This window comes from Leucoraja erinacea, chromosome 19 (genome assembly GCF_028641065.1).
Source record: "Leucoraja erinacea ecotype New England chromosome 19, Leri_hhj_1, whole genome shotgun sequence".
NCBI lineage: Eukaryota > Metazoa > Chordata > Chondrichthyes > Rajiformes > Rajidae > Leucoraja > Leucoraja erinaceus.
The window spans coordinates 18,782,375-18,801,568 of record NC_073395.1 but is presented as its reverse complement, the minus strand read 5'-3'; the positions used below and the strand labels follow the sequence as shown (position 1 = coordinate 18,801,568).

The window sequence follows — 19,194 nt, the reverse complement described above, 5'->3', positions numbered from 1 at the left end:
GTGGCAGCTCGTTCCATACACCCACCACCCTGTGTTAAAACGTTGTCCCTCAGATCCTATGAAAACTTTCCCCTCTCACCTTAAACCTATGTCCTCTGGTGTTGATTCACCTACTCTGGGTAAAAGTCAAAATCAACAACAGAATTTATAAGGTCGTTACCGGATCTGGAGGGCTTTGAGTTAAGGAGATGCTGCATAGGGTGGGACCTTATTCCTTGGAGCGTCGGAGGATGAGGAGTGATCTTATAGATGTGTATAAAATCACGTGGGTGAATGCACAGAGTCTTTTTTTCCCAGGGATGAGAAATCAAGAGCTAGAGGGCATAGGTTGAAGACGAGAGGGAAAATAATTAAAAGAGACCTGAGGGGCAACCTTTTCACACAGTGCCCAATGGGTATATGATATCTACTTTACGTTTTGCCCCTCTCACCTTAAAGCTAAGCCCCTGAAGTGTTTGATTTTTCCATCCTGGGGAAAAAAGTTTCTGGCTGTCTACCCTATCTATTCCTCTCATAACTTCTTATAATTTTTAATACTTGTATCAGACACGGCAGTAGAGTTGCTGCCTAACAACACCAGAGACCCGGATTCAATCCTAACCACGGGTTGCTGTCCGGACGGAGTTTGTATATTCTCCCTGTGACCACGTGGGTTTTCTCCGGGTGCTCTGGTTTCCTTCCACATCCCAAAGATGTGCACGTTTGTAGGTTAATTGGCTTCGGTAAAAATTGTAAATTGTTGCCGGTGATTGGGATAGTGTGTGAAGCAGAGTCCCAGTCCTGAAACGTCGCCCATCCTGGAGATATAGGTATAGGTGACGTTTCAGGTCAAGACTCGATCCGAAACGTCGTATTTTCTTTCTGCAGGTGGGTGACATTTCGGGTTGGGACCCTTTTTCAGATTGGAATGATATTACTGGGTAGCACACAAACAAGATATAGTTTTTTACTGTATCTCAGTACATGAGACAATACCAGACCAACACCAATATGAGCAAAGGTACACAAAATAATGCTGGAGAAACTCAGCGGGTGCAGCAGCATCTATGGAGCGAAGGAGATAAGCAACGTTTCGGCTCTGCTGAGTTTCTCCAGCATTTTTGTGTACCTTCGATTTTCCAGCATCTGCAGTTCCTTCTTAAACACCAATATGAGCATCTCTCTGGGTCAGTCATGGTCTGCTTGGACAGTCGGCACCTCTCGACAGCTTACCTCTCCCACAGGTTGTCCACCTCCTCGCTGGTTATCGCTAGGCCCATGCTGTTCACAGCTTGCTTCAGCTGCTCCACCGTGACGCCACCTCCTGGTTCCAGGCACGATGGCTGAAAGTGGGAATTCAAGGAAAACCCTCTGGAAAAAATAATCGTGGAAGGATAATCGGAGAGGATTGGTGAGAATAGGCCAAATTGCGAAAGCATTTAACAGAGGCACAAGATACTGCAAATGGTGGAGTCTGGACCAAAACACAAAGTACTGGAGGAACTCAGTGGCCCAGGCAGCATCTGCGGAGGGAATGGAGTGACAAGTATCGGGCTGGGACCTTCTGGGTCAGGGTGCAGGGTCTTGACCTCATAGATTAGCAACAGATATTTCCTAACACCCCACCCCCAGTTCCTCCAGCGTCTTGTTTTTCACCCCAGGAACGTTGTATTGCCATTTGCAGCCTCAGAACATCCTAGTGAAGACTGAAGAAAGATCCCAACACAACACGTCAACTGTCCATGATCTGTAACAGCGACATTTCACCGCCGCAAGATGCATGGGATGCGCTGTCTGATCATCAACAAATCATCGGCATTAACATGTTCCGTAGAGTCCTACGGACGTACCCACCTCTCCCGCACTTTCTGCTTCAGCAGGTTAAGACCGTTGTCGGCGTTCTCCGCAGCTTTGCCCGGCTTCTGCAACTTGCTCCCCGTCTCCTGCAACTGCTTCGGCTGAACATTCTTCATCCACGCGGTCTTCCCAACCTGCAGGACAGCACTGTGAGAGTTTGTCCAACAGGTAACCGCGGGGATTGCTGAGAGCAGGGTGGTTGACATGGTCTACCTGAACTCCAACAAGGGTTTGATAACTCCTGCATGGTGGACGACTCTGGGGAGTTAGACCGTTTGGGATCCAGGGAGGGACATCATTAGATACATAATTGGCTTGATGGTATAGTCGCAGAATTATATAGCGTGGAAACAGGCCCTTCGGCACAACTTGCCCACACCAGCCAACATGCCACCTGCATTAGTCCCACTTGACTGTGTTTGGCCCAAATCCGTCTATACCTGTCCCATCCATGTACCTACCCAAATGTTTCTTAAGCTTTGTGATAGTACCTATCTCAATTACCTCCTCGGCAGAGTGTTCCATATACCCACCAACCTTTGTGTAAAAAAAGTTACCCCTCAGGTTCCCATTAAATCTCCCCCCCCCCCCCCCCCCCCCCCCCCCCCTCCACTCCCTCACGTTAAACCTATGTCCACTAGTTATCGATTCCCCTACTCTGGGCAAGAGACTCTGTGCGTTTGCCCGATTAATTTCTCTCACGATATTGTACATCTCTGCAAAGATCACCCTTCAGCCTCCTGCATTCCAAGGAATAAATCCCAACCTCTCCCTGTAGCTCAGGCCCTTGAGTCCTGGCAACATCCTCGTAAATCTTCTCTGCAGAAGAAAGCAGAAGGTTGGTGGAAGGTTGTTTTTTTGGCCTGGAGGCCTGTGACAAGTAGTGTGCCTCGGGGATCGGTGCTGGACCCAGTGTCGTTCGTCATTTAAAGGAATCATTCTCATAAATCTTTCTTGAATTTTCCTTAATATCTTCACATACTGGAGTGTGTTCCAAACATGACTGGACATGTTCTTACCTTCCTGCACATGATCCATATCCCCTCTTCCCCCCCCACCGCCCCCTTTCCCTGCATTTCCATGTGCATATCCAAAGTCTCTTTAATGCTGCTATCCTATCTGCCTCCAGCATCACCCCTAGCAACACGTTCCAGGCACTCACCACCCTCTGTGTAAAAACACTTGCCCTGTACCTCTCCTACAAAATTTACCGCTCTCACCTTAAAATTAGGCCCACCAGTCTTTGACATTTCCATCCTGGAAATACCCTATCAATGCACGTTAGAGACCCTAGAACTACCTTTAATCTGATTTTACTGGACATTATCTTGCATGAACATTATTCAGAAGAAAGGTCTCGACCCGAAACGTCGCCCATTCCTTCTCACCAGATATGGTGCCCGTCCCGCTGAGTTACTCCAGCATTTTGTGTCTACCTTCAACATAACTTTTTGCTCCGCTAAAATGGTATTTTGTTGGCTGTCAATTACTTTGCGGTGAGCTTGAGTCCTTTCTTGCAGGAGCGTTCTGTGACATCCTTACCTCAGGATCGTGGAAGCAGCCCACAAAATCATCAAAGGAAATCCGGGATACTCCAGCAATCCCTAAACTACAATGAAAGAGATGACACAGACACAGTTCAATGGCTAAACACCCACACAACAGAGAACACAGAACGGCACAGCACAGGAACAAGCCCTTCAGTCCACAATTTCGATACTTTGCCAAGTTAAACTAATCTCCCCTGCCTCCATCTGATCCATATCCCTCCATTTCCTTCACATCCATGCGCCTACCTAAAAGCCCCATAAACATCACTATTGTGTCTGCCTCAGCCATCACCCATGGTAGCACGTCCCAGGCCCCCACCACCCTTTGTAAAAAAAGAAAACTTGCCCTGCATATCTCCTTTAAACTTTGCCCATCTCACCTCAAAGCTATGTCCTCTAATCTTTCAATTCAATATCTGATCTTCATCCTAAACCCTCCGTTTTCCTCATCAACCCAAGCAGCCAGTGCAATACTCTAGATTCATGCCTGACACAACTCCATTTTGAAGGCCCAACTTTACCCTCAGCTAGTCCAGCCATATGCCATCCCCCCCCCCCCCAATCCCCCCCCCCCCCCCCCACCTGTATCCACCTATCACTTGCCAGGCTTTTCCCCCGCCTCCACTTATCTTCTCCAGCCTCCCCCACCCCCTCCCCACTCCATCAGTATGTAGTAGGATCCCGAGCCGAAACCTCGTCGGTCCATTCCTTCCACAGATGCTTCCCGACCTGCTGTTCTTCCAGCACTTTGTGCTTTACTCAAGGTTCCAGCATCTGCAGTTCCTTGTGTCTCCATTAACAAAAGACCTGTTCAGAGCTGCAGTTATTGAGGATAATTACCTGACGAGGAGATCGTGGACTTGCTGAGTATTTAAATATCCACACAGATTCCACAGAATCCTTGTCAAAGCTTCCCTGCGGGAGTAGAAATAGTTATCAATTATTAACTCGCTGGTTGATGTGTAACCGGCAGCAGTAGTTGTGGAGTTTCTGAATGCAATGGAGTTCTCAAGTGATCTTTGCACCGACCCACCCACTGGTCAGAGAGGAAGCTGTGAAGAAACGTTAGAGGAGGAGAGGGGATCTCGTTTGGTTTAGTTTAAGTTAAAGATAGAGCATGGAAACAGTCCTACGGCCGTTCCGACCAGCAATAACACTATCCTACACACTAGGGACAATTTACAGAAGACAATTAGCCGGAGCACCCGGTGAAAACCCACGCGGGAGAAACTACAAACTCCGTGTGGACAGCACCCGTAGTCAGGATCGAACCCGGGTCTCTGGCGCTGTAAGGCAGTAACTCTACCGCTGCGCCACCGTGCTGGATTTCAGACCTTGGGGTCCCAGCAGCTGAAGGCAACGACCGTCAGTGTTGGTGAGATGAGGATCAGGTAGGTCCAGGTGGGCAGGGTCTGGTGTGAGGAGGTGCCAGACACAGCAAGCGGCAGGGTGGTGGGAGGATGAGGATGGAGGTGTTGAAACCAACCACCAGGTCCAGGCCTGGAGTCAACGTTCACCTTATTCAGGAACTAATGGGGGAGACCTCATTGAAATCCTACTGAACAGTGAAAGGCCTGGATAGAGTGGATGTGGAGAGGATGTTTCCACTGGTGGGAGAGTCTAGGGTCAGAGGGCCTCAAAATAAAACAACGTGCCTTTAGAACGGAGAAGAGGGGAGGATTTCTTTAGTCAGAGGATGGTGAATCTGTAGATTCATTGCCACAGATAGCTGTGAAGGCAGAGAGTGACAGATTCTTGATTTGCACGGGTGTCAAAGGATATGGGGAGAAGGCAGGAGATGGGGGTGAGAGGGAAAGGTAGACCAACCATGATCAAATGGCGGAGTAGACTCGATGGGCCAAACGGCCTAATTCTGCTCCCATGACCTGTGGGTGTATGGTACACAGGATGGTTGGCCGGTATCCTGGGGCCACAGAACTTGTGGTAGAATGCTGATATAGACCGGGTATGAGAGCTCTGGACACATTCCTTCTATCATTCCTTAACTTTCATTTCCATTTACTTTCTACCAGGGTTTACTTAGAGGGTAAAGGTTTGGGGTTATCTGGAGGTGGTCCATCTACAGTGCGATTTTCACATCTCTGGCATCTTTGGCATCTGGATATCTTTGGGATTTGGGACTTTATCCAGTGTGGTCTCTGGTCATAACCAATGACTAGTCTATTTGAAAGCCCATGTTCCAAAGGGCATACACATTCCACAGCCACAGTGGTGGGATCTGTACTCAGCTCTCCCAATTACAAGCCCTGAACATACCCACCTCAACACCGTTCTCAAGGGATCAGGTCCAGGAAATTATTTTGCCAGACGATAAACACAAAAATGCTGGAGTAACTTAGCGGGTTAGGCAGCATCTCTGACCCGCTGAGTTACTCCAGCATTTTGTGTCTGTCTTCGGTGTATCTGCAGTTTCTTCCGAAACATTTCCCCAGGGTGGAAACGCCAAAGACTAGAGGACAGAGTTTTAAGATGAGATGGGTAAACTTGACAGGAGGTGTACACTTTTACACAAATGAAAGGTGGTGGTGGGGGTGGGGGGCTGGAACGCGCTGCCAGAGGTGGTAGTGGAGGCAGATACGATAATGGTGTTTAGATAGGCACATGGATATGTTGGGAATGGAGGGATATGGATCACTGGATCACTTGCAGGCAGAGATGAGATTAACTTGGCATCATGTTCGGTACAGACACGATGGGCAGAAGGGCCTGTTCCTTTTCTGCACGGTTCTATATTCTTATGTTCTAAATACACATTATTTTTTTACTCAATATAACAATCAGCATCAGCAATAAGTAGTGATAGTTAAATGCTGGCATGTTCCACAATTACAGCGTCATTTGTACTTAACGGGAATTACCAACAGCAACATTGAGGAGCCCAACTGTGTTTTTCTGGCTGTGAAACAATTGGTACGCTCCAAGCCCAAAATAAACTTGCTGCGCTGAAGGCAGGTGGAAGACCATCATTCAAACCACTTCCCAGAGGAAGGTCTTTGTAGAATGTGTGACTTACTTTGAAACTATGCCTCTTCCCTTAGGATCACTCGCCTTAAACATATGCCGAACAGCAGGAAAATTGGAGTACAGCTTCTCCCTGATCAACGCGTTAACCTGGTGTTCAAAGGAGCAGAGCATACTGCGTTACAGACTGCAGCTAATCAAGTGCAGGAAATGAGCATCCTCCGCATGCACTCATGCACACATGACACAAGGACATATGCACACAGGCACACATGACACAGGGACATATGCAGACATGCACAGATGCTCACATGTACGCACGTGCAGATGCGCATTGTTCACGTACGCACATGTACACATGCACACATACATAAATACACACATGCATACATGCACACATATGCAGACACGCATATATGCATAAATGCATTCATATGCATATGCACACATGCATAAATACACACGTGCATACATGCATACTGCCATTCACTTACACACATTCAAATATAATGCAACACAAGCAATTTGTTTTTACATTGGGCTTTCTTGTCCAATTGGTCAGTGGCTTTGAAGAGATGAGCAGTCTACAGGGTAGGTATATATCCCGTTTTAACAGCAGTGGCCAGCAGTAATGTTGTTGATAAAGCAGAAACCTGCAACGTTCAGTTACAAGTCAGTGACTCTCCCAGCTCCAATGTAAAGCCGCTAATACTGGCCGGTTGTCTCTCCACAGATGCTGCCTGACGTTTCAGGCGGGGACCCCCCCCCCCCCCCCCCCCCCCCCCCCCTTCTTCAGTCTGAAGAAGGAACCTGACTCAAAACGTCACCTATTCATGTTCTCCAGAGATGCTGCCCATCCCTCTGAATTACTCCAGCACTTTTGTCCTTTTTCGTAAAACTGCATCTGAGGTTTTTGTGTCGCTCTTTGATTTCTTACTTTTCCCAGCTCAGATGAAAGATCATTAATTTGAGACACTAATTCTATGTTAGTTTGGTGTCACATGTACCGAAGTGAAGTCAAATACTGTTAGTTGCGTGCTAGACAGTCAGCAGAAAGATTGGATGTGATTACAATCAAGCCGTCTACAGTGTACAGATAGTACAAGATCAACTCCAGGAAAATCCGATTGAAGATTTTGAAGCTGTCCAATGAAGTGGGCGGTAGGTAGGACTGCTCTCCAGTTGTTGATAGGATAGTTCAGCTGCTTGATAACAGCTGGGAAGAAGTTGGTTCTGAATCTGAAGTCTGAAGAAGGGTCTCGACCTGAAACGTCACCTAATCTTTTTTCTCCAGAGATGCTGCCTGACCCGCTGAGTTACACCAGCGTTGTGTGTTTATCTTCTAAATCTGGAGGTATCTAGAGCTCTGCTTCTCTCAACAACAATATCACCTGCTATTGAAATATAGAGAGGATGTTTCTACCAGTGGGAAAGTCCTGGACCAGAGGGCACAGCTTCAGAAACAATGGACGTATCTTTAGATATTTATTATATATATTTATTATTTATCTTTTTTTATTATTATTTATTATTAGATATATATTTAGAAATTCTTTAACCAGAGGGTGATGAATCTGTGCAATTCATTGCCACAGTCGGCTGTGGAGACCATCAATGGATATGTTGAAGCTAGAGATGGATAGATTCTTGATTAGTACCGGTGTCGGGGGTTATGGGGAGAATGCCCGAGAATGTGGTTGCGAGGGCAAGATCGATCAGCCACGATTGAATGACGGTTGACTTGCTGGGCTGAATGGCCGAATTCTGCTCCTAGAACTTAGTTTAGTTTAGAGATACAGTGTGGAACAGGCCCTTCAGCCCAAAGAGTTCGCGCTGACCAGCGATCCCCGCACATTAACACAACTCTACAATAACTAGGGACAATTTACATTAACCAAGCCAATTAATCTACAAACCTGTACGTCTTTGGAGCGTGGGGGGAAACCAAAGATCTCGGAGAAAACCCATACAGGACACGGGGAGATCATACACTCTGTGCAGCCAAGCACCCGTTGTCAGGATCGAACCCAAGTAGCTACGCCACCGTGCCCCCCATCAACTTGTGAACTTAATGAGATGGAAGCCTTATAACGAACAGCATACAACTTTGTCCACTTGTGTGGGAAGGACTTGGATATTTAGAGGGCGGACCAACCTTGGGTGTGTCGGACGTCTGTGTGGGGAAGTGACCCGTGGAGAACCGCTCCATCGCAGTGTGAGCGCGACACTTGTCATCGCTGTTCCTCAACAACCCTGCAGGGAAATACACAAATGCGGGATTAGCGAGACCACAGCCGCGACATGGATAGGGAACGTGAGGTCAGGCAATATCCCAGGGGGACACCATGAACTTTGAGCAGGACACAACGTGCTGGAGGAACTCAGCAGGTCAGGTAGCATCTGTGGAGGGAATGGGAAGACAACGTTTTGGGTTGGGAAGCAGGGAAACGGAATCAGGTGCAGACCCACTTTCAGAAGTCAGCAATATATCTTGCTCCAATTACCTATTCATTCTTCTCCCATTCCCATGAACGCCAGGCTTGGAGAAAGGGTTAAAATGAGGGAAGAAAGATTTAATAGGAACATGAGGATCAACTTTTTCACTCAGAGGGTGCTGGCCATATAATTGCTGGATGATGTAGTTGAGGCAGGTGCGATAGACCATGGGAAGTACAAGACAAAAGCAAGCCCTTCGGCCCACAATGTCCGTGCCGAACATGATGCCAAGATACACTCATCTTCCCTGCCTGCACACGGTCAATCCATTCCCTGCATTTCTATTTGCCCATCGAAAAGCCTTTTAAACACATCTATCCCATCTGCCTCCACTACCGCTCCTGGCAGCACGTTCCTAAACCATTTCCCTGCATTTGGCCCACAGCCCTCAAAACCCTTCCTGTCCATATATCCGTCAATTTCTTCCATTGTTTCCTCTTCTCTCCTGTTCCCGTTATTCCCTCCTTTCTTTCGGGACTGCATTTTGAACCAAAAAAAAGGGCGATCTGCAAATGCTGGCATCTGGTATAAAAACAGAAAGTGCTGACTGCGCGCCGCACCTGGGAAGTGAAGGATGAGATTAATGTTTAAGGGTGTACAACTGATAAATTGACCTGTCTCTCAACAATGAAGCCCCAGAAAGTATCTGTCAGAACAAGAGCTCTTCATAAACAGCGTCGGGGGCAAGGATTCATCCGTCCGAATGCCCAGAATCTCAGGCATGTCACTGCGGATTGGAAAGGAAGGCGAGTTCATATTTCAGGGCAGGGCCCCTCTCTGTTCACAGATTCTGCTCGATCTGAGTATGCAACATTTAATGATTTTATTTCAAACATGCAACATCTGCATTGATTGCTTTCAATCTCACAGGAACAGAAGCGGGTGCCACGAATCCAAAGAGCAGGAAAATATATTGAGCCCCTTATATTTTGCAAACTCACGGTGACACAGGCTGGTATTTCTGATAGCAGTATATAAATATTCATCTGATTTTGATTGTTTTCTCTGGGATGTCAGAGGTTCAGGAGAGACCTTTGGTTTAGTTTAGTTTAGCGATACAGAGCGGAAACAGGCTCTTTGGCCCAGCGACCCCCGCACACTAACGCTATCCTATGAGCACTGGGGACAATTGACAATTATACCAAGCCAATTAACTGACAAACCAGTACGTCTTTGGACGAAACCGGAGATCCCGGAGAAACCCCACGTGGGTGTCAGGGTGAACGTGTAAAATCTGATGCTGTCTGTGTGGAGTTTGCACATTTTCCCTATGACCACGTGGGTTTCCTCCAGGTGCTCCGGTTTCCTTCCACATCTCAAAGATTGGTGAATTTGTAGGTTCATTGTAAATTCTCCCTGATGAGAAAGAGAGATAGCATAAAACTAGTGTGAACGCGTTTTTGATCGTTGGCATGGACTCGTGGGCCGAATGGCCTGTTTCCAGGCTGTATCTCTGAACTGAACTAAACTAAGCCAGAGATGGCAGAGGAGGCAGATATGATAGTAGCGTTTTAAGAGGCTTTTGAATAGGCACATATATATGCAGGGATTGGGGGGACATGGTTATATACATGCAGATGGGATTAGTTTGTCTTGGCATTATGTTCAGCAGAGAAATGTGGGCTGAATGGCCTGTTCCTGTACTGTACTGTTCTATGGTCTCAGTTCTATGTTCACTGCTGTAGGTCTGAGGTAACTCTGCAATCCCGATCATTTGACATGGTGAGATTTAATTCCCATTAATTCTATTAAATTATCACTCGCAATTAGTAAACTTGTTGGAACTTGCCTCTTTGTCTAACTGTTTATTCCGAGATTGAGGAAATGCAGAGTGTTAATCCCTCTGGCAGTGCCCTTCCGGCTACAGATCTGTGCCAGGATGGATATTTTCAGAAAGCAGCCCAGAGTTGCACAGTAGAGTGTTGTAGGGGTGTGCACGGAGAACTGAGAGATTTAGAACACAACCCAACGAGTCTCCGTCAACACAACTCCATGGTCAGGGTGGAGGTGACTGCAACAAGCAAATGTACTGGGCCACAGTAGTGATCACCATCGACTTCTGGTACAATGTCTTAGAACAGTACAGCACAGGATCAGGCCCTTTGGCCCATAAAACTATGCTGAACATGATGTCAGGTTAAACTAATCTCCGCTATCTGTATATGATCCACATCTCTCCATCCCCTGCTTTTCAAAAAAAACAAACACTATCATATCTGGCTTAAACACACCTCCCCACAGTACACTCCAGGCAACCGCCACCTTCTGTGCAGGACACTTGCCCTGCACATTTCCTTTAAACTTTTCCCCTTTCATGTTAAAGATATGCCCTCTATTTCCCATCCTGGGGAAAAGGGTTTGACTGTCTACCCTATCTAAATGCCTCTTAAGCACCGCTGCCCCTGGCAGTGCGTTCAAGGCACCCACCACTTTGTGTAAAAAAAAAACATGCCCCACACACCTCCTTCAAACTTTGCCCCTCTCACCTTAATGCTGTGCCCGCCAGTCTTTGCCATTTCCATGCTGGGAAATGTTTGCTGGACCTGATCCCATGCGAACGGTGTTGAGGTGGGTATGTTCATGCCTTGTGAATGGGAGAGCGGAGTTCAGACCCCACCACAATGGCTGTGGGATGGGTGTGCAGTTCGTAACCTGGGCTTTCAAAGAGACCAGTCATTGACCTTGACCAGAGACCGCATGGATTATGGATAAAATCTCAAATCCCAAAGATGTCCAGATCCCAAATATGTCCCAGAGACGTGCAGGCCTTGCTGCACATGCTTCATCAGTCGGAATTGAAACATAGTGCCAACATCAGCAATCAGTCCACTTCTGACCTTACAATGGAAGGAGGATTCATCATGGGCATAGCCCTCCCCACCATCGAGAGCATCTACACCAGGCGCTGCCACAAAAAGGCAGCATCTATCATCAAGGTTGTGATAGATCAAGAGCTGTGTCGAGCCGTGCTGTGTGCTCTTCACACTGCTACGGTCAGGCAGGCCGCACAGATGCCTGAAATCCCACACCACTAGGTTCAGGAACAGCTACTATCCTACAACCAACAGGTTGTTGAACCACCCTGCACAACCCTAATCCCACCCCGGCAATGGAAAACTGTGGCTCAAATCTTGCTCTGCCATGGACTTGTTTTCCAATCGTGTTTCACACCAATGTCCTGTTATAGGCACTGTCTTTTTCCTTGCACTGTCTTGCAGAGTTAATGTGTAATTGATGTAAAATATGTTTTGTGAGCCTGTGTCTGTGATGGTGCTGCAAGATTTTTCATTGTACCTGTACCTCCCAGCACTTGTCCATTTGATAATAATCCCAATTTGACGGGGTCATTGATGAAGCAGCTGAAGATGGTCAGAACTCACCCTGAGGAACCCTGCAGACATGTTCATAAGCAGAATGGGCCCATTCAGGCCATCAAGTCTACTCCCTCATTCAATTATGGCTGACCGATCTTTCCCTCTCAACTCCATTCTCCTGTCTTCTCCCCATAACCCCTGACACCCTTACCAATAAAGAGCCAGTCTTTGGACTTTGGACTTTAGAGATACAGCGTGGAAACAGACCCTTCGGCCCACCCACCAAATTCGTACCAAAAAGCAATTACCTCATGTCATGACATGTCGTCATGTCATGTCAATAGACAAAATACAATAGGTGCAGGAGTAGGCTATTCGGCCCCTCGAGCCAGCATCGCCATTCAATGTGATCATGGCTGATCATCCACAATCAGTACCCCATCCTGCCTTCTCCCTGTATCTCCTGATGACTCCACTATCTTTAAAAGCCCTATCAAGCTTTCTCTTGAAAGTATAGAAACATAGAAATTAGGTGCAGGAGTAGGCCATTCGGCCCTTCGAGCCTGCACCGCCATTCAATATGATCATGGCTGATCATCCAACTCAGTATCCAGAGAACTGGCCTCCACCGCCCTCAGAGGCAGAGAATTCCACAGATACACCAACCTAAACAGACTAGGGACAATTTTGTAACTTACCAAAGTCAATTAACCTACAAATCTGCACGTCTTTGGAATATGGAAGGAAACTGGAGCACCCGGAGAAAATCCATGCGGTCACTGAGAAGGTACAAACTATGTACAGACAGCGCCCACAGTCAGGATTAAACCCGGGTCCTTGGAGATGTGAGGCAGCAACTCTAACGCTACATCACTATGCTGGCTGACCCTGTCAAACTCTGCTTCAACAATACCCAATGACTCGGCCTCCACACCCACCTGTGGTGATTAATTTCAAAGACGTCTGCCTAACGAATTTCCTCCTCATGTCTTTGGGAAGGCAGCAACTCCACTGATGTGCCACCCTGCTACTTGACCCAATATTGACTCACCTCCACCACCACCACCCACCTTTGACAGAGGGTGAAAGGCAGCTATGTATAGAACCCCCACCGCCCCCCACCAGGGCCTATATTCCACGCACTCCGACCCCCACCCACGGGTGTGGTTCGCTGACCTCCCCTCACCTGGTGGCCATGAGGCACGGGCAACCAGCAACGGGTGTGCAGTGGCCGCTCTGGCCTCATCGAAGTGGGATGAGCCCAATCCCTCTGCGGAACCTGCAGCCTGCAGCTGAAGGAGGGGCCGGTCGAAGCCCCCCTTGGCCCAGGGCCGGCTGATTTGGGGCAGTCTGAGGAAGGTGACAGCCATCGCGGAGCAGCGGAGCTCAGCGACTAAACCCAGCCTGCTCCTGCTGTGTATCCGGTTGCCGTGGTTACCCCCTTCATCACAGGCAGCTCGGAGAAGCTGTAATTGCTCCAAATACAATGGGGGCAGATTGTTTTACCGCAAGCTGCTGGCTGCATTATTCTTTTCTGAGCTACCGTGAATATACAGCACAGAAACACACTCCTCTGTGCATTGATCACAGTATCACACGCTCAGAAACAGACAGACTTTCTCACCCAGGCTTAGGACTTTATCTTGCTCTATTCCCTTTATCATTTAGCGTGTACACTGTGGATGGCTCGATTGTAATCATGTATTGGGTGTGCTGGCCTTTATAAATCAGAGCATTGAATATAGAAGTTGGGATGTAATGTTAAAATTGTACAAGGCATTGGTGAGGCTAATTCTGGAGTATGGTGTAAAATTTTGGTCGCCAAATTATAGGAAAGATGTCAACAAAATAGAGAGAGTACAGAGGAGATTTACTAGAATGTTGCCTGGGTTTCAGTACCTAAGTTACAGAGAAAGGTTGAACAAGTTATAGGTCTTTATTCTTTGAAGCGCAGAAGGTTAAGGGGGGACTTGATAGAGGTCTTTAAAATGATGAGAGGGATAGACAGAGTTGACGTGGATAAGCTTTTTTCCATTGAGAGTAGGGAAGATTCAAACAAGAGGACATGATTTGAGAAGTAAGGGACAGAAGTTTAGGGGTAACATGAGGGGGAACTTCTTTACTCAGAGAGTGGTAGCTGTGTGGAATGAGCTTCCAGTGGAAGTGGTGGAGGCAGGTTCGATTTTATCATTTAAAAATAAATTGGATAGGTATATGGACGAGAAAGGAATGGAGGGTTATGGTCTGAGTGCAGGTAGATGGGACGGTGAGTAAGTGTTTGGCACGGACTAGAAGGGCCGAGATGGCCTGTTTCCGTGCTGTCATTGTTATATGGTTATATGGTTATTGTCTTTCCGCTGACTGGTTGGCATGCAACGATAAAGATTTTCACTATACCTCGGTACACTAAACTATCTAACTAACTAAGTTCGGGCATGTTCCCAACAACTCTCACCATCTTCTACATTTATGCCATGGGAAGCATTTTATCAGGGTGCATAGCAGGATGTTTTGGGAGCAGCTCCATCCAAGACCGCAAGAAATTGCAGAGAATTGCGGACACAGCCCAGACCATCACACAAACCAATCTCCCTTCCATTGACTCCATCTACACTTCACGCTGCCACGGCAAGGCCGCCAGCAAAATCAAGGACAAGTCTCACCCGGTCACTCTCTCTTCTTGCCTCTACCATCAGGCAAGTGCGAAAATGCACACCTTTAGATCCAGGGGCAGTTTCTTCCCAGCTGTTATAAGGCAACTGAACCAACCCATCACCAACTAGAGAGTGGCCCTGACGTACCATCCACCTCATTGGAGACCCTTGGACTATCTTTCATTGGATTTTATTAGAATTTATCTTGCACTAAACATTATTCCCTTATCCTGTATCTGTACCCTATGGACGGCTCATGATGTATAGTCTTTCTGCTGACTGGTCAGCAGGCAACGAAGAAAGTTTTTCACTGTACCTCGGTACAGATGACAATAAATTAAACAAAGCAAATAGTCACCAACAATACACAATGTGGTCTTGACACAGCTACACACAGACCCTACGTGTTCAAGACCTCTTCAGCAGTGTTCATTAACAGCAGGGTAGCTGCAGTCAGTGAATGGACAATGGAATTTGTAGCGAGGCTCCTGTTTGGTGGAGATATCAGACTCCAATCCTTGCACCAGAGGGTCTCCTGTTGTATGCATTATTCCTCTCTGGGCTACCGAGTTAATACAGCACAGAAACATGCTCTCCAAGCCTCTAATCCTCCACTGGGCTATGCATTTGGTTCTCAGTAGGTATTAGACTGTATTGGACCATGATGGATGTCATAATACTAGATTGAGTTGGGCTACAGTTTAGAGACCACACCCTTTCTTCTGCAGTGGAAAGCCACAAAGTGCTGGAGTAACTCAGCGGGTCAGGCGGCATCTCTGGAGAAAAAGGATCGGTGACGTTTTGGGTTGGGATTCTTCTTCAGTCAAAGGGTAGAGGGGAGAGCTTTCTTACCTCCAGTTCCCTTCCTCTCCTCTCATTCTGACCCTAAAAACCAATCCTTTTTCTCCAGAGATCCTGCCTGACTCCGCTGAGTTACTCCAGCACTTTGAGTGGAACATGAATAGGTGACAATGTGGGTTAGGGCCATTCTTCACAGTCCAAACCCGAAACGTCACTTTTCCATGTTCTCCAGAGATATTCTCCATGACCTGCTGAGTTACTCCAGCACTTTGTGTCTCTCCTTGGTTAAACAGCATCTGCAGTTCCTTGCTTCTACCATCCTATGTAGTGCTAGCCTTGACTTCCCCGCTGCCTGCACCTTCAGTCTCCACCCCACTCCCGTAAAGATATGAAGGCACAGTTTGGCAGAGGGGAGGATAGATTAATAGCCAAGATGATAGATAAACAGAAGCTGACATATGAGGTGGTATTTCATCATTCTTAACAAAGATAAATTCCATTGAGAAATAAAGAGTGCAAAAGACTGATCCATCTGTGACTAGCTGAGGAAGTTAAGGAAGGTATTAAATGTGAAAGGAAGGGCAATGTAATGTTGTGAAGATTAGTGGCTTATCTAGGAATCTGGAAAATTATAGAAACCTAAAAAAAAAAGTAATTAAAATGATTTATGAGAGCGAGAGAGCAAGAAATTTAACAAGTGCCCGTAATAATCCTACACAGGCAGAGTGAAGGGCAATAGTCTAAAGTGTTTAATTGTCATATGTACCGACAATGGATGAATGATATTCTCGCTTCTTGTACATTAAAACAATAACATTCAGATAAATATATAATAATCAGTAATACCATAAATTAATAACTGTCATACTAGTTAATCATAATAATGCAAAGCCCAACTCTGCAGTGCAACTAAAAACATAGTCCATAGAAACATAGAAAAATAGAAACATAGAAAATAGGTGCAGGAGTAGGCCATTTGGCCCTTCGAGCCTGCACCGCCATTCAATATGATCATGGCTGATCATCCAACTCAGTATCCTGTACCTGCCTTCTCTCCATACCCCCTGATCCCTTTAGCCACAAGGGCCGCATCTAACTCTATATAGCCAATGAACTGGCCTCAACTACCTTCTGTAGCAGAGAATTCCAGAGATTCACCAGTTGCTGAGTTGGCAATGTTCAATAGCCTGATGGTTGTTGGGAAGATGCTGTTCTTGAACCTGGAGGTCACGGCTCTCAGGCTCCTGTACCTTCTTCCCCATGCTAGCAGCAAGATGAGATCATGGTCATGGTGGTGTGGGTCTATGGTGATAATGGCTGCCTTTCTGAGGAAGCTTCTCCAGTAGACTCCTTGGATGGTGGGCGTCAGTACCTGTGATGCATCCTGAGACATTACCTGACTAATTCTCTGAGGGACTAATATTTTACCCGAGCTGTGCAGGCCAGGAGAGAGCCAGGGAACAGGAATGAGTGCGTTTGTGGATCGCTCCAAAATTGGTGGTGTAGTGAAGAACGTTGTCCAGCGTTACAACAGGATCTAGATCAACTGGGAAAGTTGGCCAGGGAATGGCAGATTTAATTAAAGTGAACTCAGACAAGTGAAAAGTAATGCACTTTTAATTTTAGTTTAGTTTAGTTTAGTTTAGAGATCCAGCGCAGAAACAGGCCGTGCCGACCAGCGCTCACACCGTTCACTAACACTATCCTACGCACTTGGGCCCATTTACAATTTACAGAAGCCAATTAACCTACAAGCCTGCACGTCTTTAGAGTGTGGGAGGAAACCAGAGTACCTGGAGAAAACCCACCCGGTCACGGGGAGAATGTAGGAACTCTGTATAGACAGCACCCATGGTAAGGATCAAACCCAGGTCTCAGGCGCTGTAAGGCAGCAGCTCTTCCACTGCTCCACTGCCACCCCTGTGTTGTTTAGTTCCACGACGCTATGACTCTATCTCCTATTCATTGCAACCTGTTTAGATCAGGGTGCAGTGGATGGGGAGGGGGCGCCAGAGTGGATAGGTCAGTGGGAGACATTCTATCATTGTGTGTAGCATTGGGGTTAGACAGCAAGTACAGACTAACGTACAGTGCTGTGCCCAAGAGCATGGATGCCGGGAGTTGCCATCCTCACGGCTGCTGTTTTTCAGTGGGTTAGGGAGAGGGTTATGCCACGGCTCTCTAAGCAATCATTGGGCACGATAGCTCTGTACTCTGCCAGCTACCGTGGGCAAAGAAACATAGAAACATAGAAAATAGGTGCAGGAGGAGGCCATTCAGCCCTTCGAGCCAACACTGCCATTCATTATGATGATGGCTGATCGTCCCCTATCAATAACCCGTGCCTGCCTTCTCCCCATATCCCTTGACTCCGCTAGCCCCTAGAGCTCTATCTAACTCGCTCTTAAATCCATCCAGTGATTTGGCCTCCACTGCCATCTGTGGCAGGGAATTCCATAAATTCCCAACTCTCTGGGTGAAAAAGTTTTTTCTCACCTCAGTCTTAAATGACCTCCCCTTTATTCTAATGGGCAGGTAAACAGCCAGCCCATCGGCCCATGGCTGTCCACCTTTCCAGGAACACTGCCTGACCTCATGCAGCAAGGGGCATGAAAGGATGTAATGCCAAGGCTTTATAAGGTGCAGACGAGGCCACATTTGAAGCATTGTGGGCAATTTTGGGCCCATCGCTGAGGAAGTATGTGCTGCCATTGAAGAGATTCCAGAGGAGGTTTATGAGAATGATCTCGGGAGTGATCAGATTAACGTTAATGAAGAGCATCTGATGGCACTGGGCCTGTACTCGCTGGAGTTTAGAAGTATGCGGAGGGATCTTATTGAAATTCACCTGATAATGAAAGACCTGGATAGAGTGGACGTGGAAAGAATGTTTCCAGTAACCAACGAGTCTAAAAATAGAGTTCACAGCCTCAGAATAAAGGGATGTACCTTTAGAATGGAGATGAGGAAAAATGTATTTAGCCAGAGGAAGATGCAACTGCGGAATTCATTGCCACAGATAGTTGGGGATTTTTATTGGGGATTTTTAAAGCAGAGATTAAAAGGTTCCTGATTAGTAAAAGTGCCAAAGGTTACAGGGAGATGGCATAAGAATGGGGTTGAGGTGGAAAAATAGAAAAGGCATGATTGAATGGTGGAGTAGACTTCATGAGCTGAATGGGTAGAAATACTTATGGAATTATAAACATAGCATTTTTTGCATTCTGATTGGAAGTGTATAGAGGGGACTGGGAGTCGAAGGTTAAAACAGGACACTTAGCCCATATCTAGAAGGCCCTCGGCAGCTGAAACGCGATGTTGACCTTTTTGGAATGGGTCAAACTGAAGCCATTAATCTCTCTCCACCGTTGACAGGTCCGACTGTCTCTTCCCAACCTTCTCTGCTGCTTTCTGTTTCCCTGGACCCTGAGTCCTCGCTTTCCCAGGCAGGCATGTCAGAGGTGATTATTGGAAGCATTTCCTACAGCATGGATTAATTATCAGCCTGTTTATGATTGATTTGAGCCAAACCCCAGCTGAAAGGCAGCAAGTGACAGATTT

General features: G+C 46.9%; 1 protein-coding gene across 2 annotated transcripts in view; it reads right to left on the bottom strand.

Moving 5' to 3' along the window:
• The window catches only part of LOC129706305 (uncharacterized), a 35,622-nt gene extending 22,062 nt beyond the window's left edge, over positions 1–13,560 (bottom strand). The window contains exons 1-8 of one of the 2 annotated variants that reach the window (XM_055650509.1): positions 13,365–13,503; positions 8,524–8,621; positions 6,904–7,021; positions 6,421–6,518; positions 4,227–4,301; positions 3,379–3,445; positions 1,834–1,970; positions 1,213–1,350 (exon numbers count right to left, since the gene is read on the bottom strand). In XM_055650509.1, the coding sequence (XP_055506484.1) occupies positions 1,213–1,350; positions 1,834–1,970; positions 3,379–3,445; positions 4,227–4,301; positions 6,421–6,518; positions 6,904–7,021; positions 8,524–8,603 (713 nt within the window). In that variant the 5' untranslated portion in view covers positions 8,604–8,621; positions 13,365–13,503. Of the gene's footprint in view, positions 1–1,212; positions 1,351–1,833; positions 1,971–3,378; positions 3,446–4,226; positions 4,302–6,420; positions 6,519–6,903; positions 7,022–8,523; positions 8,622–13,364 lie in introns of both variants that reach the window. The other variant, XM_055650508.1, reaches the window with a different exon arrangement.
• Positions 13,561–19,194: the final 5,634 nt, after the last annotated feature.